We start from the raw sequence: 23,693 nt of genomic DNA, 5'->3' as shown, positions 1-23,693 counted from the left end.
AACCAACGCCAACCTTCTGAGAAAGGTTCACGGAGACATCAAGCGACCTTTACCGAAGACACTTGAGAATAAGATATAATAATTAAGGGCAATATTACAAAATTATGAATAAATAATAGATATAGAAAAGCCTGTAAAAGCGCTACTTAAATCATTATTTGAATAACCAAACTGATTATATGTAATTTATGTGGAAAACAGTTTTAATATAGTTAAGTTTTATCAAAAATGTCTCCGAACCATCATACAAAATATGTCGACGTAACTAATCCTAACTTTTGTATTAGTAAAATAAATAAATGAATGAATACAGCATATTTCATGTGTGAATTATTTTGAAGTATTTAACCGGAAGTACTATTTCAACAACGGGAACTTGTCATTACTTAATAATAACAGCAAGGTCGAGCACTGGGTCTGCGACTTGACTCTTGGAGAGTGCGTTACACCTGTGAGGTACCTCCGGATGTCAGAAACGTGGTGCGTCATTAGCACAGGAGAGATATGAGGACGCTGTTCCGTCCTCGTACTGTATGGAAACTGCAGCAGAGTAAGCGAGGGGTCGCCTCAGTTTTATAGAGAGTTACATTTTGACACGCTGCGTGCTTGCGGTGTTGTAAACACTGCTATCTGGTAGGATCTAGCTAGGTAGCTAAGTTGCCCATGAGCATGAGCTCCGCTCCAAATCACGGTCCCGTTTCAGAGACAGGACTGCCCGGCAAACCCGTGTCCGCTGTCTCGTTCGGCGGACGACTACAGAAGGTCTTTAGCCATGTGAAGGTAGAAAACCTGATCGCGGGACTCAGCGGGGGAGTGGTGTCAACTCTGGTGCTTCATCCTTTGGACCTGGTCAAAATCAGGTTTGCAGGTACGGCATGAAAATATGAACTTTTAAAATCAATTTCCTTAGTGTCTGATGTGTCATGCTGCTATGACTTTACTTGAATCTGCTAAGAAACTACTGCTATGATGTGTTTAATTTGTATCATATGACTTCAAGGTCCGTAATGTCTTTTAAATGCAGTAAGTGATGGACTTGAATTAAGACCGAAGTATAGTGGCATGGTGCACTGCATGAAGAGTGTCTGGCAGCAGGAGGGACTGAGGGGACTCTATCAAGGCGTGACACCCAACGTTTGGGGTGCTGGTGCATCTTGGGGCCTCTACTTCTTCTTGTACGTAAGCTATAAGCTTTAATGAGGACATGAAACGCTACACATGAAAGATAATTTACATAATGGAGCCCTGTTCGCAAAAACTGACGTAGGTGTAACACTTTCTGTGAAGCTAGATCACTTTTGTGCTGTCCCTGGCTGTTACAATGAGTTTTATGTTAAGAAACCGAGGATGTACTGTCCACTTTCACTGTCTGACTCTTTAGCAGTAAGTGGCTGCTTGTTGTTTTGTTAGCTGCACTGAAACTGGAGAATCTAGCTGTTAGCCGTAATGTTCGGGTTTGTACAACACCCTATGAATGAAAAAAGCAGCATGTATGACTTTACAACTGCAAGATGTCTTATTGCCCTTGCCCTGTTCCCTCACAGCTACAACGCAATCAAAGGGTACACAAAGGAAGGTCGTCAGGCTGAACTGAGTGCCACAGAACACCTGGTGTCAGCGGCTGAAGCTGGTTAGTACTACCCGTGTTTGAACGCTGCTGCACTCCCCCACCATATAATCAGCACATGATCAATAACAGCAGCTAGATATGACTGCTACAAGCTGGTAGTAACTGACAGGGAGTTAGTTACTTGTGGTTCAGGGCAGCCTTACATGCTTGTGTGAATGGGGGAAACGAAGGCATTTACAGCCTTCACAAGATTTTCAATGGAAATAAATTGAAGAAGCCGATGACAGGGAGGTTTTATAGCTACCATCAACAGTATAAAAAATGAAACCAAAACAGATGTTTTATTGATTTGATCTTGTGATTTATTTTTTATTTTTTATTTTTTTCTTTCCCGCCATCAGGCACTTACACCATTCTAATGAGAAGGTTAGAATTATACCTGGGTGGCATTAAAGAGCCTAATGCACAAATGCACTCTGTTGCGCTTCTTGTTCAGTTTGGTGACACGGTGAGCTAATTCCAAACTGTGTTGTGCACAAACAGCTGGGCATTTGTGTGAGATCTCTAGCACAACTTCAAATAGGTCTTTTTTCCTGTACCACTTTAAAGTCAGGAAGTCCTTGGTCCTGTTCGTCAAGTCATAGATATTGAGTTATAGTAAATGACTCTTCACTGAGGGGCCTGTGTGCTAATCATGGGTCTAACAAAGTAATAGAAGTCACGTGTGTTTCCTAGTGACATTTCCTTTCTTGTCCTTGCCTAGGCATCCTCACGCTCACCCTTACCAATCCAATCTGGGTGACCAAGACCCGGTTGGTGCTGCAGTACAGTGCTGACCGAAATGGCAAGCAGTACAAGGGGATGTTTGATGCTTTGGTTAAGATCTACCGCCATGAAGGAGTGTCTGGACTCTACAAGGTGAGACATGAGTGTGTTAGTGTTCCTTATGATGTAAGATTGCATGGTTAGCAAGTTTAAACATTTGGGAGGGGTGGCTTAAACTGGGAGATTTTTCTACACCTGTTAATGCCAGAATGTTTTAGTAGTCTTTATTACTTCCATATATTTATTCTCAACTTTGCTTCTTTAAAATATTATCCCTGTTGAGTAACACTCACAGACATAATTTCCTCGTCCATGCTCCTTTGTGTCTGCCTCGTCCCAGATGGTGAGATTCAGTGTAACAAGTTGATAACCCTCATTTGTGGCAGCTTTTCTGTCATTTGTTTGGTTCAGCTTAAACATGCATACCCACTCATAAAGAAATCACAGGCATCTCAGCTTTGTTACTGAGATGGCACACTAGCAACAATTCCTTAAAGACCTGACAAAAAAAGTAGCCCACTGTGGTTTTCAGACTACCTGTTGGTGTCAGAGGAGAGACTGTGCTGTCGCTCGCTTAGATACCAACATGGTGTGTTTGTGTGTGTGGTGGGTGGTGGGGATCATTAGGTTTACCACCAAACATTCAGTGGAGATTAGGACTCATATTTCATATTCAGATTTTGGGAGTAAGTACACTCATTGTTAAAGAAAGAAGGCTCGGCCCTGGTGCAGCTTTTGTTGGTTTGCTGAGTGATGTCCTGGCATGTTTTCTTTTTGAATTATTTAGCTTTTTTCATGTTTCTAAGTGGGGGGACAAATTAATGTGTTCTGAATATCCCATCAGATCTCACTTTTGCTTATTTTGATAGGAATACTGAAGACCTCGTAGGCGCTATTGACTTTAATCACCACTAGAGGGCATCAGCTACCTTTCTAGCTGGAAAAAAACACAACCCATTTATACAGGAGTGGAGGTTTTAAGCAGTATGTCAGCTTCTTCATTAACAATATTGAATTGTAATTTGCTGTCGGAAATGTTATACCTAAAGTTCAAGAGAAAATAGGGCCAAGGGCCCTTAATTTAATTAAGTTCATTTTCATTTATATAACGCTAAATCACAACAACAGTCACTTCAAGGCTCTTAATATTGTAAGGTATAAACCCTACAGTAAAAACCACAACAATCAGATGATCCCCTATAGCAGGGGTCCCCAATCCCAGTCCACGAGGGCCGGTGTCCCCGCAGGTTTTAGATCTCACCCTGGGTCAACACACCTGAATCACATGATTGGTTCATTACCAGGCCTCTGGAGAACTTCAAGACAGTTGAGACGGTAATTTATCCATTTAAATCAGCTGTGATGGATCAAGGACACATCTAAAACCTGCAGGGACACCGGCCCTCGTGGACTGGGATTGGGGACCCCTGCCCTATAGCAACCAGTTGGCGACAGTGGGAAGGAAAAACTCCCCTTAACAGAAACCTCCAGCGGAACCAGGTTCACTAAGGGGAGACAAGACAAAAGACACACTGTGGAAGAGAGCCAGAGATTAATACGAACTAATGATTAAATGCAGAGGGGTGTATAAACACACAGAGAGTAAAGAGATGGGGAGTCACAGATGTGTGGGCTTTTCAGTGGATAAGTCACACTGTGGGAATTTGAGTGTCAAGTCAGACCGACTTACAGAGTATGTCTTTAAAAGGGTTATGTTCCCGGTCTGCTCGGCACGTCTCATGGAGCACTGCAGTTCATGACTTACGAAGAGCTCAAGAGAGACTACAACAAATACAGAAAAGCACATTCAGACGCAAAGCTGGTGAGTCACTAACCATGAGCCACAGACAGGCTGGAAACATTGTTTAATAAAACTCAGCCATAAGGCTTGTAACTTTTGAGTCTAATGAGACAGAGCCCACAGTTGATAACAAGTGACTCATCAGTTTTCCTACACTGCTCTGCTCCCTTCTTCCTCCTTCCATTTATCTGTCTGTGCAAACAGAACCCATTGGAATACATCACAATGGCAGCATTATCCAAAATATTTGCCGTGGCCACAACATACCCATATCAAGTGGTGCGAGCTCGCCTGCAAGACCAGCACAATAGATACAATGGAGTTATTGACGTCGTGAGACGGACATGGAGGTAAGACACCGATCCACTCACAGTGGGACCGAGCGTGCCGGCCCCGTCTCAGGTTCTGAGCACAGTTCGAGTGCCTGTTATGATTGATGCTTAACATTTTCCCACTTGTCTCCTCAGGAATGAAGGTACCCTTGGTTTCTACAAAGGCATCATCCCCAACTTGATCCGCGTCACCCCAGCCTGTTGCATCACCTTCGTGGTTTACGAGAATGTGTCTCACTTTTTTCTCGGGCAAAATAAATGAGGTTTTAAAAGCAGGGCACGGACTGCCCCGAATGCTGCAAACTCGTGCTGACACGTTGGCGCCGTGCGGAGGAGATGCAGGGGAGGACCGTGTTGATCGACGCCGAGCTGTCGTCGTCCAGTACGTGTAAATGTGCTGAAGTGAAAATCACTCATGTGCACTGAAAATAAGTGTTGCCAAATGGAGCAGCAACAGTTTTTTTTCAATACAACTTCCTGACAGTTGGTGAAAAATGGCAGACGCACAATGAAGTTATAGGGAGCATGTCTGTTGCTGTTCACCTTTATGGGGACAATGTTGCTTTAACAGTTTGTTTTTGTTTGTTTTTATTAAATACTGGTAGTGTGAGGGTCTTTTCTAAAGAGGTGGATGAATATTTCATCATGCAGCAGTTTTGTTTACACTTTATGCTTTCTGGCAACAGAGAGATACAGTCTCAACTATAAAACTATGAAAAACTTCATTATAAACATCAAATTCATGATCGGCTCAGGTTCAGATGTTGCAGATGTGTGAAATGATTTGCCTGATGAGTGCTTTTTTTTTTCCCTGACGTTTTTGTGTCATTGTATCAGCTGTGCTTTATAAGATTTTATTATAAAATCTAAAATGTGCTTTAAATGCAGTCTCATGCCTGATTCATGTGAATACATTAAATGTTACTTTGTTGTTGCACAGGCAATAAATATGCAGTGTTTCAGAAGTGAGAAGTAACATTTCCTTAAAAAAGAAGTGCTTTATTAACAGTGATAATGCATATAAACAGGTCACAGGAGTACAGAGTTTAAAGGTACTGTCCATGTCTGTTGCTGTACTCTTAACGGCAGCCACAAGCTGAAAAAGCTACAGTACAAAGTTTATTTCCGGTAGACAGAAAAGTACAGTAATCGTAGGCCTGTCGACGGGTGTAGCATTTAAACAAAACTCAAAAACATTCACGTTCCCATCAGTGACGCCTCAGCAAACCACACCTGATCGTTGTGGCGCGTCGGATAACATGCTGTCACGCTACCAAAACTAGGTCCCTCCCATTCGTATTGCTTTATTTTCCTTACTTAGGCAATTCCTCTATGATAATCCTGGATACGGAATTCCAGCCTGTGGATGCGTCTCCTCTTGGATAATCAGCGCAGGTCCCCACCCACACCGCCACATCAACCAGCCCTGCTTTGACACCCTCACACAGCCCCTCAACTGCAGAGAGAGAGACGGAGAGGGAAAAAAAGAGAAGACGGTGCAAATGAATTTCAGGGAACACCCAAACCGAACGCCGAGACAAGTTGTTTTCTGACACAGCGGTGAAAAACTGGGCCTTTCAGGTTTAAAAACAGAAACAAAAAATAATTAAAACCATGTAATCTTTCATGTCTGCAGTCAACACTATTGTCATGTCTGTGCAGTTCATTTAAGGCTGTTCATTAGCTTAGCTTAAAAGGACTGAAGCTGGGGTGGAGCCAGCTTCACTTTCTAAAAGTCCCAAAGCAAAAAAGGGTGATAAATTGTGAGCTGTGGCTTCTTCACTTCCTCCATGAACAATTTGAGGAGCAGAAACTTGATGCTCTCAACTGTTGTTTCAGTTGATAACCCCGTATAATAACCCAGTCTTTTCTTTAAAAAAAACAAAAAACTTTAACCCTTCAAAACCTGCAGCTGAGACAGGTTGTCCCAACATGTTTTTGGCTGTAAATCTCACACACAGACTGTGTGAGGCACATGAATCCAATGCTCTAATACTGTGAATCTGAGAAGTGAACTGTTCTACACATCTATACAAGCCCTTTTGGGCACTTTCCAGAAAAAGTCTCCAGGTGTTCATCTCTCAGTTTCTGAAAGAACTGGAGCTGCTGTTACTCGCCCAAATCGCAGTAAAGAAGGGGGCTTGGTTTGCCATGTCAGCCTTGGCACATCAGGTCGCAGAAGGCTAATAAACAACATTTAATGTATTAAAAATACATTAAATGTATTTTTACAAGAAATGGGAGAAACTAGCTGTTTCCCCCGTTTCTTGACTTTGTTGTAGCTTAACTAGCTGCTGGAGTGTGCACACAGTTTTCATTTTAGTGTAAAAACCACAACAAAACATGAATTGGTCTGAAGTACAGTTAAAAATGTAAACTACAAAATCTAAGCGTCCTTATGTCCTTCATGTGAACCACTGGATTTAATTACTGCTTGGACTTTTTTCTCTCTTCTTATGGTGGGAAGAAACAGTTTCTTGCAGCAGCAACAGACTAAAAAATGTTCAACAGGAAATTCGTGTCACTCTTCACACAACTGCTTCTCAGGACGTCTGTTGTGAACGGCTCTCTTGAGGTTATTCCTATCTTTAAGTTCTGTCCTCTGACTTGGTTTCTCTAAAAGGTGGATTTTCTTTGAAGACATTCTTCACTAGCTTGACTTTGATGTTTAAAGTTATTGCTCCAGCCAGCATGGTGAGCTGTGCAGGCCCAGAGGCAGCAGAAGAGCTCTAAGACATCATGGTGCCACCACCCTGCTTTCTCCTTTAGAGCCTCCAATCTAGTGTCACTAATTGGAATAATTGGTAACTCGTGGCTCCAACTCTGATGATGCCATCAGCCGAGGGCTTGGAAGTCAAACCTGTTGATCTTAAGTGAGCCTGACCAGTGGAATTCCCATTTCTGTCAGTGTAAAGAAGTTTAATTGCACATTTGATCCCCAAGATATGTTAAAATAAGAAAAGGAAGCACAGTTTTAACAGGTAATCTTAGTTTTTTCTTTTTCTACGTGATAAAGAAATGCTTCTGTAACGGAAGAGAAAAACCTGTCAGCACAATTCTTCAGGCTAAAGTGTAAGAGATGGACATGTTAAATAGAAAATGTTCTTTTTTTATATTATGTATCATCATTTTGGGGTTTTTTGTAAAGAAATTTCTACAGTTGACTGTGAAAAATGTTTTTTAAATCCTATACCTAATGACTTTGGTGTAGCATGAATGGCCATGGGGGAGGTCTTTATCAGTACTGATAAACCTGTAAAACTTATGAAAATACAGTTAAAAATTCAAAACTTTTGCCTTTCTTCACATTTTCCAAAGCTGTGAAATAGGACCAGATTTGAGTCTTTACTGGGCTGATTCTGGCTCCTGGGCCTTACGTTTGACACTCTTGGCTTAGGGGTTCATTGCTTTTCCTAACATGAACGAAAAGAGTGCAACTATTCATGTGTTATGAGCTAAAATATTTTGTGCTTGTTCATAATTAGGACTTGGATGAAGACCTGACATTAATACAGGAAATTCCACTTCACTTAATGTTTCTTTCCATAGCATTACTAGCACCGTGAGGTGGGAACAAGTATTGTTCAGAGTCTGTGTCGTACCTGAGGAAGTTCTGTGGATGTTGATGGTTGAGTTGAGCTCGGGACTCCCTTGGTCTAAGTAAATAATTGACTCTATGGGCAGTGGTCCTGTGCACTCCGCTCCGTTGAAGGTGAAGTACCACCTCTGGCAGCATGCGTTTTTACACTTGAGTCTGAGGGAGCCACTGAAGAGGACTCTGAGGGCGCTGTCAGAGCGCAGCTTGGTGAACGTGCAGTCCTGCGACGCAGAATGGAGCATAAGTGTGTGTTTAATGTGTGTTTGCAGTGATTGAAATGCCTGCATTCCCCACAGATACAGTGAGATACTTACAGCCACTTTACCCAGATCGATCCCGTAGTTCAGCGAGTTCCAGGCACACTGCTTGTAGTTGGGTTTCCAGGGTTCCTCAAAAGCTTCAGTAACGCATTCTCCTTTCTCGCCTTTCAGTCCATCGCGGCCTGGGATACCAGGCGTCCCAGGAATGCCGTTGGCCCCAGGGTTACCGTCTCTTCCAGCGGTGCCTGCTGGACCCTGCAGGCAGCTGCCATACTGAAAAAAGAAACAAGGAGAAGAGGACATAGTGAAACAAAACCATACTACAACAACATGATAACAACAGAATCTATTGTTATCAGACTTCCTGTTTTAAGACTGTCTTTCTTCCAGTGAGGTTAAATCCCTGTTTAAACTGCATGCACCACAGACACCTAAATGCTGCCATCCATCCAACCATCACACACAAGGAGCCAGATTACACATCACACAAACAACTGTGCTGAAGGAAGTGCAAAAAGCCGTGTTATCCAAATCAAGCCAAAGCAACATGACCAACAACCATGAAGCCGCCGAGCAAGCAAAACATAGCTCTGCTGTTAATGAGGAACTGAAGGCTCGGCAGTGGCCTAAATTAGTGGCTGTCTGGCCACTCATCCCTTAATGTGATTCATTGTCCTGTTGAACCTTCTGCTATGTTTAAACAGACGCAGCATCCTACTCAGGCTGACTCAAACCCACGCAAACACACACACACAGGCGCTTGCCAAGCCTTACCACATGCAAATATAGACACAATGAGGATCTAAATAGATCTGCCCAACGTGTTCCTCAAAGGGACGCTCTGACCAGTAGATTGCAGTGTGTCGTGTAGGTTCAAGCTTTTTTTAGGTGGAGGTGGCTTTTCCTTTGTAAGCAATTAGGGACACAAGTTGACATACAGAAATGTCTCCTCGCCCTTAAGTAAGCATGAAAGGTGAAAGCATTTTGCAGATTTTTGGAAGGTCGTTGTTGCCCTTTTGCTCAGTATGCATCTGTGAAGTAGTTATGGAGAGTAGGAGGGGGGCATGTGTCCAAAAGGCATTAGGGCAAGAAAAAAAAAAGCAGAGGAGGAGAACAAAGAGCTTTTACACCAACATGGTCAAAGGAGCTTGCAAAGAAAAACACCAACATCTTAACCAGACTTAACCAGACTTGAATCTCTGGGGTGAAGTTAAAAAAAAAAGTATTTCAGATGATGTAAATCTGAAAAATGCCTGGAAGTTAGAGAGTCAGAGCATTTATCATCAGCTGCTGTGAAACAGATGGTCCAGTGTCTGTTTTAGCCATTACGCGGCTAACGCTGGAGCAACCTGGAGATGTGAGACCTGACATCATCTGTATAGAAGTCTGGGAAGTGTCTGGTGACAGCAGTAGATTGTGGGTTTGTATGCATGAAACTAAATAAAGCTGGAAGCATGGCTTTCATGCACCTTGGCAAAATTAGGTGGCAAAACGTGGAAACGATGCAAGGACTCCCCATTAGTCTTGGAGTTGGGTAAGGAAAAAGTCTTGGTGTTTTACTAAGATTTTTGGAGAGCTTTCAAAGCAGAGTAATGAATGGATCCTCTGTCCACTTCGCCACACAGCTGACTTTTATATTAGCTCCCAGTCTGCTCTTTCTATAGTGGTGCTGGCTGCCTGCATGAATTAGACTCCAGCCCTGCTGAATATTAGTTGCGTACAGTCTGCTACTGTAACTGGAAAACTAAAAGGCTGCAATTGGCCCGAAGAGCTGAGGAATCAGGAGCATTTTATGGGTTAGTCAACACAGAAGCAGGGCCTGAAGCTCTCCTGGAGCATGCAGAGCGGAGCCTGGGTATAATGCTCAGCTTTGCGCGATTTTTAGATTGAAAGGAAGCCGATGAGATGCAAAGCAGTATTTTCGTGATTACCATGTTGGCCAAGTAAGCAGGTCTTTCTTCTCCAGAGTGTCTAGTGCAGTTGGGTTTTTCGGCATCGTTTCCAGTGCACTAGACACAGATGGTGACATAAGGTTTTTTTTTTTTTCCTTTCTTCTTTTTTAAAATTAAATCACTGTGGTCACGGTTGTGGAATATTAAAGAGAAACTGCTTGGGCGGGCTCGACTGGGTCCAGAAAAATAAATACTAGTTTCACTTCTGTTTGATTCCTAAAAGATTCAACATCTGTGTGTCCAGTTGGTTCCTTCAATCACTAAACAGATGCATCATTGAGGGTTATGAAATCCTATGCATAAACAATGTAAGATTGATAGGTATCGTGGGACTGTGAAATTAAACAGTTGAACTCTGCCTTGGGCACTGTTAAAAATATCATATTACCCAGCTTTAAACGTACATTTAAGTTTTTTGCCCAAATTGCACCCACTTATAAACTATTCAAACAGTCGGATGGATAACAAAGGCCAGCAAACAGTATGAGGCAGACCACAACTTCCTGTTTAGTCCCCCCTTATGTCCACTCAGTCGTGGAGGACAGCCAGAAAGCAGCTGAGTGTATAACAGCTACAAAGTGGGATTTTCTGATGTGCTGCTGTCCACACTATTCTACATGTGGATAAATCTTTTAAAACATTTTTTCCTTCCCTCTAATGTTTAAAGATACAATTTAAAAATAGCAATGCATAGCGCTAGAAAAAAGAAGCCCAGAATGAGTTGTAAAAATAGGCAAAATAGTCAGTGGATGTTAAATGGGATGCACCGAAAAACAACTAAATGACGGTAAAGCTGAGTGTAATAATTACATGTTGACGTGAGCCTTTTTTCTCTCTCCCAGAGTTATAATGCCACAAAATCTGTCCACTCCTCTCCTGCCACATGTCTACTTATTTTGGAAGCTGTCGTTAACGGCTACACGGTAATCTTATCTAACCCCTTTTACCTTGTCGGCGTCAGGATCCTTTCGGTAGCCTCTGCTTCTCACCTTTTCCACCGCATAAAGAGGCAAAGCCAGGCAGGCGAGCAGCAGCAGGCGGACAGCGAGAGGAGACATCACGCGTGCGACAGAGACGGCCGACTACCGTGCGTTCTGCGTGACTCCAGCCGGTTATAGCCCAGAGGGCTGGACCAGGAGAGGGGGAAGGAGCCAGTCACCTCACTGAAATGCACTCTAGGGAAAACATAGCTGTGAGAGTAACGTTAGGGTTAATAACTGACTCACACACAGTCACATTCATTTCCATGTTTAATTGAATATTTTATCAAAATGAAACAACAGTGGTAGAAAATTATATTAAAAAGAAAAAAAAAGTTCACAAAAATGTTTGGAGTACTGATAAGACTACAGTAGAGCTACATACGTCATAAGAAAGACCCTCATCCACATGTCAGAATAGGAACATAACATAGAAAACATACAAGATTCCCTTTTAGTGTTACTGAAACTGTCCTTTCACTCCCAAATAAATCTATGTAAGTGAACTGAGGGGTAGCTCAGTCCCTTACACAGCACACAGACAGCACAGTAAGGCACTCCTAATGAATCACAGATGTTGTTCTGGAGGTACTTGAAGTAGAGATGCTGCATGTGGTCTTTTTTTTATTTTAACAAAAATGATCTCAAAACTAATCTTTCTATTTATTTATGACAACTTAGTAATCAGTGGATAATGCTACTAATGACAAATAGTGCAAAACTTGTTTTGTTTCGTCGATTTCATACACTGTTGATACTATAGGGATATCGTGATAACTATATATAACCCTGGTATCAGAAAATGAAATATCATGATTATGGTTTTACAGAAATAAAACATTCCCCCACCATGTCCATGCACTCGTACTTTCAGTTTAAATCCACGTTCCAATCTTAATTTCTGCCTTTAAGTTTTAAAAAAACATGAACTCATGCATTAGATTTTCAATCATTTCCAACTAATCAATTTAGTAAAAAATTGAACTTAAAGGTGCTCTTTCATCAATATTCCAAAAGAGAAAAGTAACACAGTAATAAAAAGTAAAGATGAACTTGATCGATAGTATTATTGAAATAAGTCAAGTTCATTTTGTTCATTTTCTGTTGGTATTTCAATGATGTCATAGATTTCTCTAGCCACAGTAACTATGAAGTAAAACTCAGATATCATGACAAGATTTTCTAAGCAAAAATACATTCTTTTAGAAAGCTTCAAAGCTGTATTTCACCAAAATTCACAGCTTTGAAGACAGTTCAGCACAGCATGCATTTCTGTAACAAAAACATGGAGAAATGACCAGAAAATGGAAAAATATGTCTCTTTTAAGAAAAGTATTCAAAATAAAATCACAAGTTCTCTGAAAATCAGCTATATCAAGTTTAAGAGTACGCCTCAAAGGAGTGACACACAGTGTGTTTTACAGGATGACGTTTTAAGAACAATAGGACATTTAAAGACACTTTATCACAGGAAGACTTTCCTTGGATTCAATATTTGGCAATATTTTCACCTTAACAATTAAACTCTCAGTGTGGCGACCAGTCCAGTGAACGACTAAATATATGAGATATAAAAAAAGAGAATATTTACATAAATATTGCAATCGTTTACTAGCATGCATATATGCCACTGAAATCACAAGTTATAAAACAGCAGACTCAATGCATGTAGCTGTGCTGCTGCAACATTCAGGTCAAACACTGAGTAAAGCTGGAAGACAAAGTCATGACTTAAACAGACTAAATCGTCAAACACCGTTAGATGTGGGCTAACCCTCAGAACATCTGAAATACAAGTTTTGGTCTGTTTCCATTCAGTCACTCCAGTGTATTCAATAAAATCCCACAATGGGAACAACAACCAGCATCAAGCATGACTCCCATGTGACTGGTGTCATGGATGGGTGGATGGATGAGCAGACAAATTTGAAAGGTCAGATATCTCAGCAGCTGCTGTCCTTTGGGTCCTTGCGCTCCTCAGGCACCTGGAGCACCATCTGGTGGCTGGCGTCTTGGAGGCTGCTGGTGTGTGCTGGGTTTAAAGCTGAAAGCTGTTGCTTCTCACAGGGAATGTGCCTGACCTCTGATAGCTCGCTCCTTGGAGTTGCCCTAAAACCAGCCAGGACACATCACAGATTACTGCTGGTTAATGCTTGTCTGATGTTGCAGTGCATGTAATGTAAGGAACTGTACATATACAATCAATTTTTTAACATTTCAAAAATGGCATCTCACACCTCTCCTACTTACCTCCCATCTGCCACTCTGTGCAAGCTCTCTGAGCGACTGCTGACTTTACTGGAGCTCCCCGTTTTGCTGCGTCTCTCCCCCCCATCCCTCTCTCTTTCCCTATCTCTCTCCCCTCTCCTCGAGCTTCGACTGGAGGTGCCTCGGTCCAGGTGTTCCCTGGCTGAGGTCTCAGACAGTGAACCTTGCATGTGGGGCTCATGGTTGCCTAAGGCAGAGGTGCCTTGATTGCTGGTGGTGGAGACACTGGTGGGCGTGACTCCGGTACTCGTGCCCATGGACTTGGAGATGACCTTGAGTTTGTGGGAGCTTGGTTTGTAGTGCTTCTTCTTGTGCTGAACCCGGTTGTTGTGCTTTAGGAAGAACTCGCAGGACTCCTGGAGCACCCGACGGCTCTCGCTGATGGGGCTGTGGGTCACATGACATGGCATTAAACACATGATCTAGAATACTGTATTCTCACTCCATCAGTGACTGTGTGAAAGATCTTCCACGTGTTTTGCTGTGGTCAGAGTTGTGTCTTACTCTTTATTGCGGGTCCTGTTGAAAAAGTAGGCCCACTCAGAGCAGGTCTTCTTACTGCTGACCCAGAATACTGCAGATATGCCAACCACCAATGTCATCAAGTATTTCACCAGAAACAGGGAGAGGTCAGGGCGTTCATGATCTGTGGTCTAAAACAGTAACAAACTCAATGGTAATGAGATCCTTGTGATTTAGAGCAACTGGTTAAATAAAAAAATTCAATTTCTTACTTAAGACAAAGTCAAGCATTTCCAGTACAGGCATCAGGTACTGACTGTCAAAACAAGACTAAGCTATTTCCCACTGCAGCGCTTATAAGCTCACGTATTGTATCTTCCACATACCATACAGATATCCACTGATGTATAATTCTTGCACTACTAAAGCACTTCTAATGAATTTGGACCACACCACCAAATGACCGAACATGGGCACTACATGCTGTATGAAACAACGACAGGACAAAGACCTGGCCACTGAAATATCTGAAGGTGTGCGGCAGACTGCTTGGGAAATACAGTCGTCCTCCACCAGTTCCTGAGCTTGGAGAGACTCCTGTTGGAAAACCTTGAATTTTGGTCGCTCCTAAACAGAAGTCCGAACAAACTGGTGCTCAACTGGCTTGATGGAGGAAAAAATGGTTAATAATGTCCATATGTTTTGGACTTGCACCTTTATGTTTTGGGGATTTGTGGGAATTATTTCTAAAGTCTTTTGCTTTAATGTTTGCAGAAGTTTGACATTACTTTATGTTGGATACACCCCCATTACAAGATGCTGTGTTAGTGTTAATGTTGTCAAACATATCCTGAGACATGACATATTGTATACGGCTCCAAAGAGAATTGTGAGAATAACAGAGGGAGAAACAGTGTGCTTATTTGGCCCTTGAGACAAACTGATGATGCCAATTTTTTCTCCCCACCATCTTTTTTAAAATTTATAACCCTGCATTAAATTGTGATTCATCTAAAGACCTCTTGTTCTTTGTTTTTATTTATTTTAATGTGGAAAAATTATATTTAATAAATTAAAGAAAACTCATGTATTCTGCACTACATTTTTGAGGTACCGCAGCTTCTAAGACGTCTGTTACTTCCACACTGATCTGTCATAACAGTCTTGATTTTGGAATCCCTGTACTCTGCAGGACATTATAGATATTTAATAATTGGGATTTTTAAACAGATGAGCCTTTTGGATCCTTCTGAGCCCTGATCAGTTTTATGAAATTTTCACTGTGCTTTGGTTTTGCCCTTTTTCAGCAGTCTAAAAAAGCTTGTCCTAAACTTTCACCCCATCTTTACTGAATGAATAAGTCACAACAACCTGGTTTAAGCAGGGGATGCTATACTCCTGGCAGCGGTCGTTTATCCAGGTGTTCTCCCAGCTGCTGCGGTGGCTCTGTTCGTAGGTGTAGCAGGCTAGCAGGGTGACCAGCGGGACCAGGTAGAGGCAGCTGAACACGCCGATGCGAATCATGAATTTCTTAAGCTTCTCCTGGTTGCGCTCGTCGTGCTGGATGACCTGTCGGACGTGATTCAGAGAAACGATACCTGCCAGGATGAGGAAGAGGCCGACTATGACGCCCACGCACAGTGGCGCCAGTACAAAGTAGCGCAGCGCATCCAGGTCGTAGAGCCCCACAAAACAGACTCCGCTGATGTTGTCTCCTTCAACTTTGTTCAGAGCTAGCAGCATGACAGTGAGTGCCCCAGGGATCCCCCAGGCAGCAGAGTGGAACCACACCTTAGACAAAATAAAAATATTGACTGAGCTGTAACTGCACATATTTCCTTGTTGTGTTTGCTTCCTATTTGCTACTAGGAAACAAACCTAAATACTTAAGAACCTTACCGCTTTCTTCTCAATGGCCTCACAGCTCCACTTGGGGCCGGCTGCCAGGAACCAGGTGATGGTGAGTATAACCCACCAGACGATACCGGCGATGGAGAAGAAGTAGAGAAGCATAAAAAGCAGAGTGCAGCCTTTGCTCTGAGAGCCCAACACCACTGTGTCAACCCCAGCAGGATGGGCCGCTTTGATGCAGGCTGCATTGTTTCCCAGCAGGAAGCCGATGAAGTATATGAGCGAGACAAAGCTATAGCACACAGCATAGAAGATTATGGGCCGCTCTGGGTAACGGAAGCGTTTGACGTCAATAAGGAATGTGAGGAAGGTGAAGAGTGTAGCACCCAGGCAGATGATGGAGCACACACCGATGAAGCTCTTTGCAAATTCTATGTCGTGGGGTTTGAAGTACATGTTGGAGCAAGGTGGAGCACAGTCCTGGGCGCCTAGGAATGATGAGCCATGACCTGGCTTGGTCTTTAGCTGCAATGGGCACCAGAAGCCCAGCTCTCTCTTAGCGGATGAGGAGATTGCTGGGGTGGTTAAAGGGGCTGGAGAACCAGGCACACTGCAAGGGTCCAATCTAGAGCATAAATAACAATATAACAGGATAAGTGCCTCAACATGAATTGTGGGTAATGAAACCGGGGAAGGATATTTTCTTACTTTTCACACATTTCAGGAGGCCAGGGGACATCAAAGGTGTGGATGTTCTTCTCACAGTCGGACCGAACAGCATTGCACTGCTCCCTGCAGGGGTGGATCACCTTATTCTCCTCGGTGCATGCTGGGATAAAGACTTGGCACAGGAAGTGGTGGACATCTGGAGAGCACTTCAGGTTTATCAGGGGCATAAATGGCTGAAATTGAAGAGATTAAACATACTATATTAAAAATCGGTTTTCCATTATAACAACTATTATTGCACTCTGTTCTTCCATTACGTTTAGATGCAAGTTACATCACCTGAGAACTTTGAATATACTGATAGATTTGAAGGCTTGACAGCCCTACTCGTGACCTGAACACTCACATGTGCGTGCATGAGTTATATAGCATTCCCTAAAGAAACCTTTGAAGTAGCTTAAATCTAAGTTTTCCAGCTATAACTTTTCTTTGAAGAGCTTCCAAAGCATTTTCATGATGTTACAGCTATGTACAGTCTGCCTACACTGGTGAATCCAGTATTTCCACAGACTGTGCTGTGCTGGGGGAGTAGGTGTAGGTAGCAGTCTGCACAGTTTGAAGTTTTTAAACATTTTTCTCTGAAAAATAGACAGACAGTAACCTGTAAGATTGTGAAATTACTTTTGTAAATGCAACTGGAAAAGAGGCATAAATATAATGATTTTACTTGTGTTATAAGTGCAGTCTGCATGACTGGACATTGTAATATAATAAGCACTGAGATTACAAATGATCAGGGTAGCAAAAGCTGGTGAAAATATTTATGCTACATAAGCAACAGTACACTATAGTAACACACAAAACTGTCCATTCATCGGCCGGAAACCATGATCAACCAGAGCATTGGAAGGGGGGGTATAGGTGGCAGGAAATGAGAGTGCGGACATTTGGAAACAACCAGGGACAGGCCAAGAAGGCTGGAATGCACAGAGCTGTTCATGGGAAGGTTGCTGAGGATATGTGTGGAGGACAGCCTTATTATTTTTGGATCGACACCAGCTACATCACTTGGAGTAATATGCATGTTCAATACATAACCAGTTAATAGTGACAGGCATGCATTAGCACAGACTAAGTGTGTTGTGCTGTGTTGTATTGTGTGTATTTCAGAGTACTCCACACTCTCGACCTCATCACTGGATAGCTTGCTGTAAATCTAAACTGCCGATATGCGCAAAGGAAATCCACACGACCACACTTGAGCATATTGCACTAGTTGATGTTTTCTCTTCTCTGCTTTTTCTGGCTCCAGGCCCACATCTCTGGGCCCTGGGCTTGCCCCCTCAGACATTAAGCGTCCTTGTTTCTCTCCTCTGGAGGTCCTGGACTTGAGGCTCCTCGTGGCTGAACAATCTGACCTTTATTTTCTTTAGAGCACTTACTGTAAAAACTGCCCTCATTTCAAAAACCTTCCAACAGGATCAGCTGCAAAATTTGAGCTGATTTGCTCTTTAGGGCAAAATCCTTCGCAGAGAATTTCTGCACAATGTACTTTAAGTATTAAGTGAAGTTTTGTTTTGTTTTTTTAAAGATGACTCTTACTTTTCAAAGTTTTACTCAAACTTTCAAGGCCCCCGAGTGTCCGTTATAGTGTGTCAGTTTGTCTTTCCATTCTCTCTATATTCTAACACTTCAAAGTTTTTGCTCTTTCCAAAGCTGGCAAACACTAGTGGAAGGGCAGGAAAAGGTTAGCCCTCCTCCGGAAAATCCTACTGATAGGCTGGACTGTGCCCAGAATAAAGCAGAAACCTGCCTGATTCCAACGTCAGAGCTTTGTGATAAATCATTGCACATGTTCAAAGCGGGCTATGTTTAGTATTTAACGTTGAATGAAGGCCAGAGAGTGTAAGCCTGTCACCTGGGAGACAGGACCGTGTGTGTGTGTGTGTGTGTGTGTGTGTTGGGGGGGTATTAAGAGACAGAGGATACTCCTTGTGGTATGCACAGCAGGCTTTGTGTGCGACTGGGTGTGTCCCTCCCCTTCCTCCAGAAATCAAAGAGCCCTCACAACAAAGTCACTGAAGTTGCCCGTGGCCAAGGTTGCCATGAAATAAGAAGCTGATACCTTTGCCAGATGCCACACAAAAGACTCCTACAGATCATGCTCAACACTCCACACCAAATGCACGTAACCCAAACCCCCAGGAATGCCAGGAGACAGAATGCAACAGCTAGGAAAACATTTCTGCTGAGGATATGTGCAAGACAACAAATGGTCTTAAAGCACATTAGCCAAAGTGCCACAGGGTTGACGGAGCAAAGCTGAAACACCAGTTACACAAACTTAGACTTTAGTCACAGCAAAGGGTGGTGATTAAAGAGAACACTACTAGTCTGAAGAGAAGTCAAATTTAAGATTAGAATTCTCTAAATCTGAGCAGATATTAAGCATATTTTTCCACTATGAAAAAGAAGACTGATTTCTGTATTCTTTGCATGGAAGAAAATTTTAATCTGCAGGGTGTAAATCTCTAATTACACCAGTTCAGTGTCATTTGAGAGTTACTGTTGCTAAGAGATGGTCTACTGACTTCTGTTGTGTAATACTGACTGGAGCACATAACAGCCCAGTACAGTCTATAAACCTTTATACAAGAGCACAGCTTATAGGTGCTTCTACGTATACAGCTAGACTTCTTAGCTTGTGTTAGATTTTTCCTAATTTGTTGATGCCAACAAATGATCAGACAGTTATATCACAACAACAGGTCCTTGAGCTCAGCCCAAATGTTACACTGTGATCTGAATCATGACCTGAATTTACACAATAAAGGGACAGGAGATTTTCCCGCAGTTTCGAATGATGAAGACAGAATTTTGGAGAAATGAAAAAAAAAAAAAAACAACAACCATCAAACATATATATGATTGTGCTTTCTGTTATAATTGTACGTTTATTCTGTTGAAAACAAACACAATTAAGTCGTTTTTCTTCCTGAATCAAGATTACCCATATGGAAAAGATATATATAAATCTTATAAAGTTTGTATCTGTCTTGTGTGAAACTTGTATGAAAAGCATATAAGAGTGAAAACAGATATAAGATCCCTTGAAAAATTATATAGTGAAACTTGTATGTTTTGGATACTTACTAAAACAATGTACAAAAGTAATGAGAAAGTGGCCACTTTCATGAGTAATCACATATAAGTTTTTACTATTTCTTTTCCATATGGGTATACACTGAATTACCACTGGATATTTTGAGCCAATCTGGATATTGACTTTTGAAAGTTCAAAAACCCTGATAACATGTTTGCATATGGTATTTTAAACATACCTGAAAAATGCCGATAATAATGTTCCAAAACCGATAAAGGCGTTACTTACATAAGGATAAATTAACTTAGCTTGGATTCGGATTACATGCCTCATTTCAACCATTCATCAGTCATCCAGGTGTTAGTCAGAACATCACCCACTAATTGGATGGAAAAGTAGTCACGCAATAACAGTCAATACCAAGACCAAATGCACCCCATAGCCACCTATACTTACATGCAATCGCATGAGTGCGTGCAAATGAAGAAAAAAACCCTAAACTGATTTGACTTATCAGAAGATCAACAAGAAACCCACAAATTGCAAAAGTAATGAGCTGAAAAATGTTGATTACCCTAAAAAAGAAAGCTGCCTCTCAGCTTAGCGTGCAGAATTAGCTGTTGGCTCCACTGATCGGCTGAGAGCCATGGATTTTCTGATAAATACCGCTCCACGTTTACTGTGTGTTGATGGCTATTTCACATCCTTCCATTTCTATTGCATTTTTGCCTCTTTAGCAAAGCCCAGTGGAAATCTTATGGCTGCCAGGGAGAATGGAGTTTTTTGGATTTCTACTTGTTATTAATTAAGTACTTTCTGTTTGGTGTCGCTGCTGCAGGCTTTCGATTATTGTTAGGGTGAGTCTGAGCTGATTTCCTGTAAAGTAAACTGTGAATCTTAGCTCTGGTGATATTGAGTGTTTAATCCCTATTTAGCTTCATTGTTGTCCTATTATGTTGCTGTTCTATTATAGATACTTATTATAGTGATAAGCTCCATTTTGTATAGCTTAAATTCTGGTTCACGCCTTGTGTATTTGTAGTTGTAATAATGTTCTTCCCTGTGTTTTTCTTTGTCTCATTTCTGTATTTGTGGTTTGTGTTTTCTTCTCTTGTAGAACTTTAAGTCTGCTTTGGTTATTTCCTCTTTAGCTTTGACAGTTTATTTTCTTCACGTCCTGTGTGTTGCTTCCTGACGGTCTCCTCCAGGTTGTGCTCAGCTGTGTGTAATTACTTACACCTGTGTCTCGTCTCCCTCCTGTCTGATATTCCTTAATCAGCCTCCAGAATAAAAATCGTCCTGGCCTTCTCTTTGTTGTTTTCTCTGCTTAGTTCTGTGCACAATTCTGTGAAATGACTGTGGATGCACCTGTTTTGCTCCCCATCTGGCCTCTTGTTTTTGTGATTTTTGGACTTTGGTTTTGGACTTAGTCAGTGATTAAAGCTTGTGACACATTTTTGTTATAACTAAGAATGTTCTTCTTTCTTAACTTCTTTTACTTGTAAGAGGAACCCTAAGCAGAGCCTTCTTCTACCGCAAAGGTTTCTTAAAAGCCTCCCTTTAGAATTTAAGTGGACAGATTCACAGTTTAATCACTCGCTATTTCTTTTAACAATCAGATGTGATTTGTGGACAAACTGTGGCTGGTAAATACTGTGTGTCAGTTGAAGTCCATTACAAAATGGTAATTATATTTCAATCAATATGTGCTTCAGTATGGGCTGAGAGACACCGTCAATTAGTAACCGGAGCCACAAACAGCGCTGATGGCACTAATAATGACAATTATATGGACATGATATTCATCATCGCTGAATGTGGCCTGAAGTATAATTTCCAATTATAAGGAGAGGAAGCGTTTTTTCAACGTTCCATGGAAACCAAGACTGATGAGAACCTTTGAGGTGGGCCAGAGGCTGCCTGGATAAGTCAATAAACTCTGCATTAGCCCAATATACACTTTGAACAAATTCAGCCTAATTTTACATAAATTCTACTAGAATTTAAAATAAGTTCTGTGGGGTTGAATCATTTTTGACAATTGTTCACATGCTTAGCTTGCTTGGCCCGCCTAATCTATAAAACACTGGACCTTTAAATAAAAATGAATCACTGTATGCTTGCACGATGCATAGGCATACAGATTTCTACAGATAAATGTTGTGTAATGTTACGAGGGCTCACCTGCATGCGGTTGTATGCGATATCCTGATCATAGTGGCCCATCATGTTGGGGAAGAAGGTCATGTTGTAGGACGTCTCCAAGCACCGATGCACTCTGATAGGCTCACACGTAAACAGGCTGTGGGCATGACAGCTTCCCACCCACATCAGTGCCAGGCACACCCACAGTGGTCCTGGCATCAGCATTGTGATGAGTGAGTAGGAGTGGGCGTGTGCACAGTTCTTTTTTTGTGTGTGTATAAACTAATTCGAGTTTCTTTTTAACTGCGTGCGAGGACGTCTTGGCCTGGTTCAGACTGTCATCCGTGTATCATTCCTCCCAGGGACATCTCAGTGGAGCTGGTGGGCGCTGCAGCAGGTAGAATTTCTTCATGGTGAGTCAGCAAGTGCCTATAGGCCACAGATAGGAATTCCACATCCCTGAAAAGAAGGTACTTATTGTGACACAGGTTTATATTTTCAGACACACAGAGAAGTGGACGCACAAACCGAATTTTCAGCAAGATATCCCTTCAGAAATCCCAGCTTAGGAGGTTTTTCTTTTTCAATAGTACCTCATTTACTGCACAATTTCAGTTTTAGGAAAACAACCTGGCATGCATTGTTCCGTCACTTAAAAAATAAACACATTTTCATGATTTCAGTGCATCCTTACAAGTCCGTTGAGGTCTTAAAATCTTTGAGAAGTTTAGTTTGGGAAGCACTGCTTAGAGACTCCTCAGTCAGATGGAATCAAGCTACCAAAATCCAGTCAATCCCCACGCAGGCTTCGAGTGCATGCTTTTTACACAGGGTGGGGAATGCGCAAGATCCATGCTGATTCAGAAGAATGAGTCTCGGCTTGTTGATGCACATTAAACTTCACATTAAAGTGTCAGAGTTCCACATACACACTTGGTTTACGAGCCACTGAGAAACCTGAACGGCAGACAGCCTGCTGTACTTTCCCACTGATGTTTTGCCTTTCATAAAAACAGAGTATGTGTAGGTTTAGGCTTGTTCCTGGTGACCTAACAAGGGGCCCACAGATTATGCATTTATTTGATATAACTTCTGGTTATATTCTGAATTTTAACAATTTGAGCAAAGCTAGCTTTGGATCAGTTTGCACAGAATTCTTGTCCATTGAGACTAAAGAGACACATCGTTTATATAGGTACTCGTCTCTCTGATGATTATCTTATCACTGATGATAAGCGCTTAATATTACCGCATCCCTTTTTCCACGTACAACAAAATTCAGCAGTCCTCAAAGTACAGCATGTAGTCAAGGAGGTTCATAGTGCTAAAGTAGCTAAAAAGTAATTTACGCTTAATAAGCCCTTTGGTTAGCATATTAGCGATATACCAGGAATAGTTAGCAGGGTAAATATTTGACACGTTCCACCAACACTTCGACATACCATGCAGACATGGCTACAAACAGACATAATAAGTTGATATTACTGTCCAATTACTTGCATATGTCAAAGCTAATTACGTTTTAAATCAATACGCGAGTCCACGGCGGCCAGGAAAGCCGTTTGTTTCCCCGTAAATGACACACCAGCTGTGGGGAGACAGTGCAGTCAACATCCCTGCCTCGGTCGCTGCCATGGGACAAGGGGCCGAAACAACTTCGCCACAACCAAGCAGAAAGAACCCATGAGGGGGTAAAAATGCGAAACACGAAAACTTACCCCCAAATACCCAAGAGTTAGCTGACTTTATGAATAGTTGCAGGATCTGCCCGGTGAGGAATTTGGTAGCGTGTTTCCTGAGATAAGCTCCCGCACCTTCCCACCAACTATTCCCGTCCTGCTCTGAACTAAAGATGCTTTCAGGTGCAATTGGAAATA

The 23,693-nt window shown here is 42.0% G+C and overlaps 3 protein-coding genes across 8 annotated transcripts; 1 reads left to right on the top strand and 2 right to left on the bottom strand.

Annotated features, from left to right (window-relative positions):
- Positions 1-391: 391 nt before the first annotated feature.
- Positions 392-5,411, top strand: LOC101474258 (solute carrier family 25 member 32). 2 transcript variants are annotated; one of them, XM_076889860.1, is made up of 8 exons: positions 392-602; positions 638-868; positions 1,025-1,175; positions 1,545-1,630; positions 2,334-2,488; positions 4,104-4,217; positions 4,401-4,546; positions 4,664-5,411. In XM_076889860.1, the coding sequence occupies exons 2-8, from the start codon at positions 664-666 to the stop codon at positions 4,788-4,790; spliced, it is 984 nt and encodes a 327-aa protein (XP_076745975.1). In that variant the 5' UTR covers positions 392-602; positions 638-663; the 3' UTR covers positions 4,791-5,411. The 2 variants fall into 2 exon arrangements, with proteins under 2 accessions (XP_076745975.1, XP_004541680.1); XM_004541623.3 differs by having other exon boundaries at positions 392-868.
- Positions 5,412-5,506: 95 nt separating this feature from the next.
- LOC101473287 (collagen triple helix repeat-containing protein 1) lies at positions 5,507-11,442 on the bottom strand. 4 transcript variants are annotated; one of them, XM_004541620.3, is made up of 5 exons: positions 11,286-11,437; positions 10,318-10,395; positions 8,441-8,659; positions 8,131-8,347; positions 5,507-5,984 (listed from the first exon to the last, which is right to left on the bottom strand). In XM_004541620.3, the coding sequence occupies exons 1-5, from the start codon at positions 11,394-11,396 to the stop codon at positions 5,842-5,844; spliced, it is 768 nt and encodes a 255-aa protein (XP_004541677.1). In that variant the 5' UTR covers positions 11,397-11,437; the 3' UTR covers positions 5,507-5,841. The 4 variants fall into 4 exon arrangements, with proteins under 4 accessions (XP_004541677.1, XP_076745976.1, XP_004541679.1 ...); XM_076889861.1 differs by having other exon boundaries at positions 11,328-11,415; XM_004541622.3 differs by lacking the exon at positions 10,318-10,395 and having other exon boundaries at positions 11,328-11,442.
- Positions 11,443-11,575: 133 nt separating this feature from the next.
- Positions 11,576-23,668, bottom strand: fzd6 (frizzled class receptor 6). Of its 2 annotated transcripts, none has more exons than XM_004541617.3 (8): positions 23,535-23,668; positions 21,856-22,275; positions 16,608-16,801; positions 15,948-16,524; positions 15,417-15,839; positions 14,091-14,239; positions 13,569-13,973; positions 11,576-13,427 (listed from the first exon to the last, which is right to left on the bottom strand). In XM_004541617.3, the coding sequence occupies exons 2-8, from the start codon at positions 22,039-22,041 to the stop codon at positions 13,262-13,264; spliced, it is 2,100 nt and encodes a 699-aa protein (XP_004541674.1). In that variant the 5' UTR covers positions 22,042-22,275; positions 23,535-23,668; the 3' UTR covers positions 11,576-13,261. The 2 variants fall into 2 exon arrangements, with proteins under 2 accessions (XP_004541674.1, XP_023010473.1); XM_023154705.3 differs by having other exon boundaries at positions 15,420-15,839.
- Between the last annotated feature and the right edge of the window lie 25 nt (positions 23,669-23,693).

This window comes from Maylandia zebra, linkage group LG11 (assembly GCF_041146795.1).
Source record: "Maylandia zebra isolate NMK-2024a linkage group LG11, Mzebra_GT3a, whole genome shotgun sequence".
NCBI lineage: Eukaryota > Metazoa > Chordata > Actinopteri > Cichliformes > Cichlidae > Maylandia > Maylandia zebra.
The sequence above is the reverse complement of the archived record's forward strand: the minus strand, read 5'-3'. Positions and strand labels throughout refer to the sequence as shown.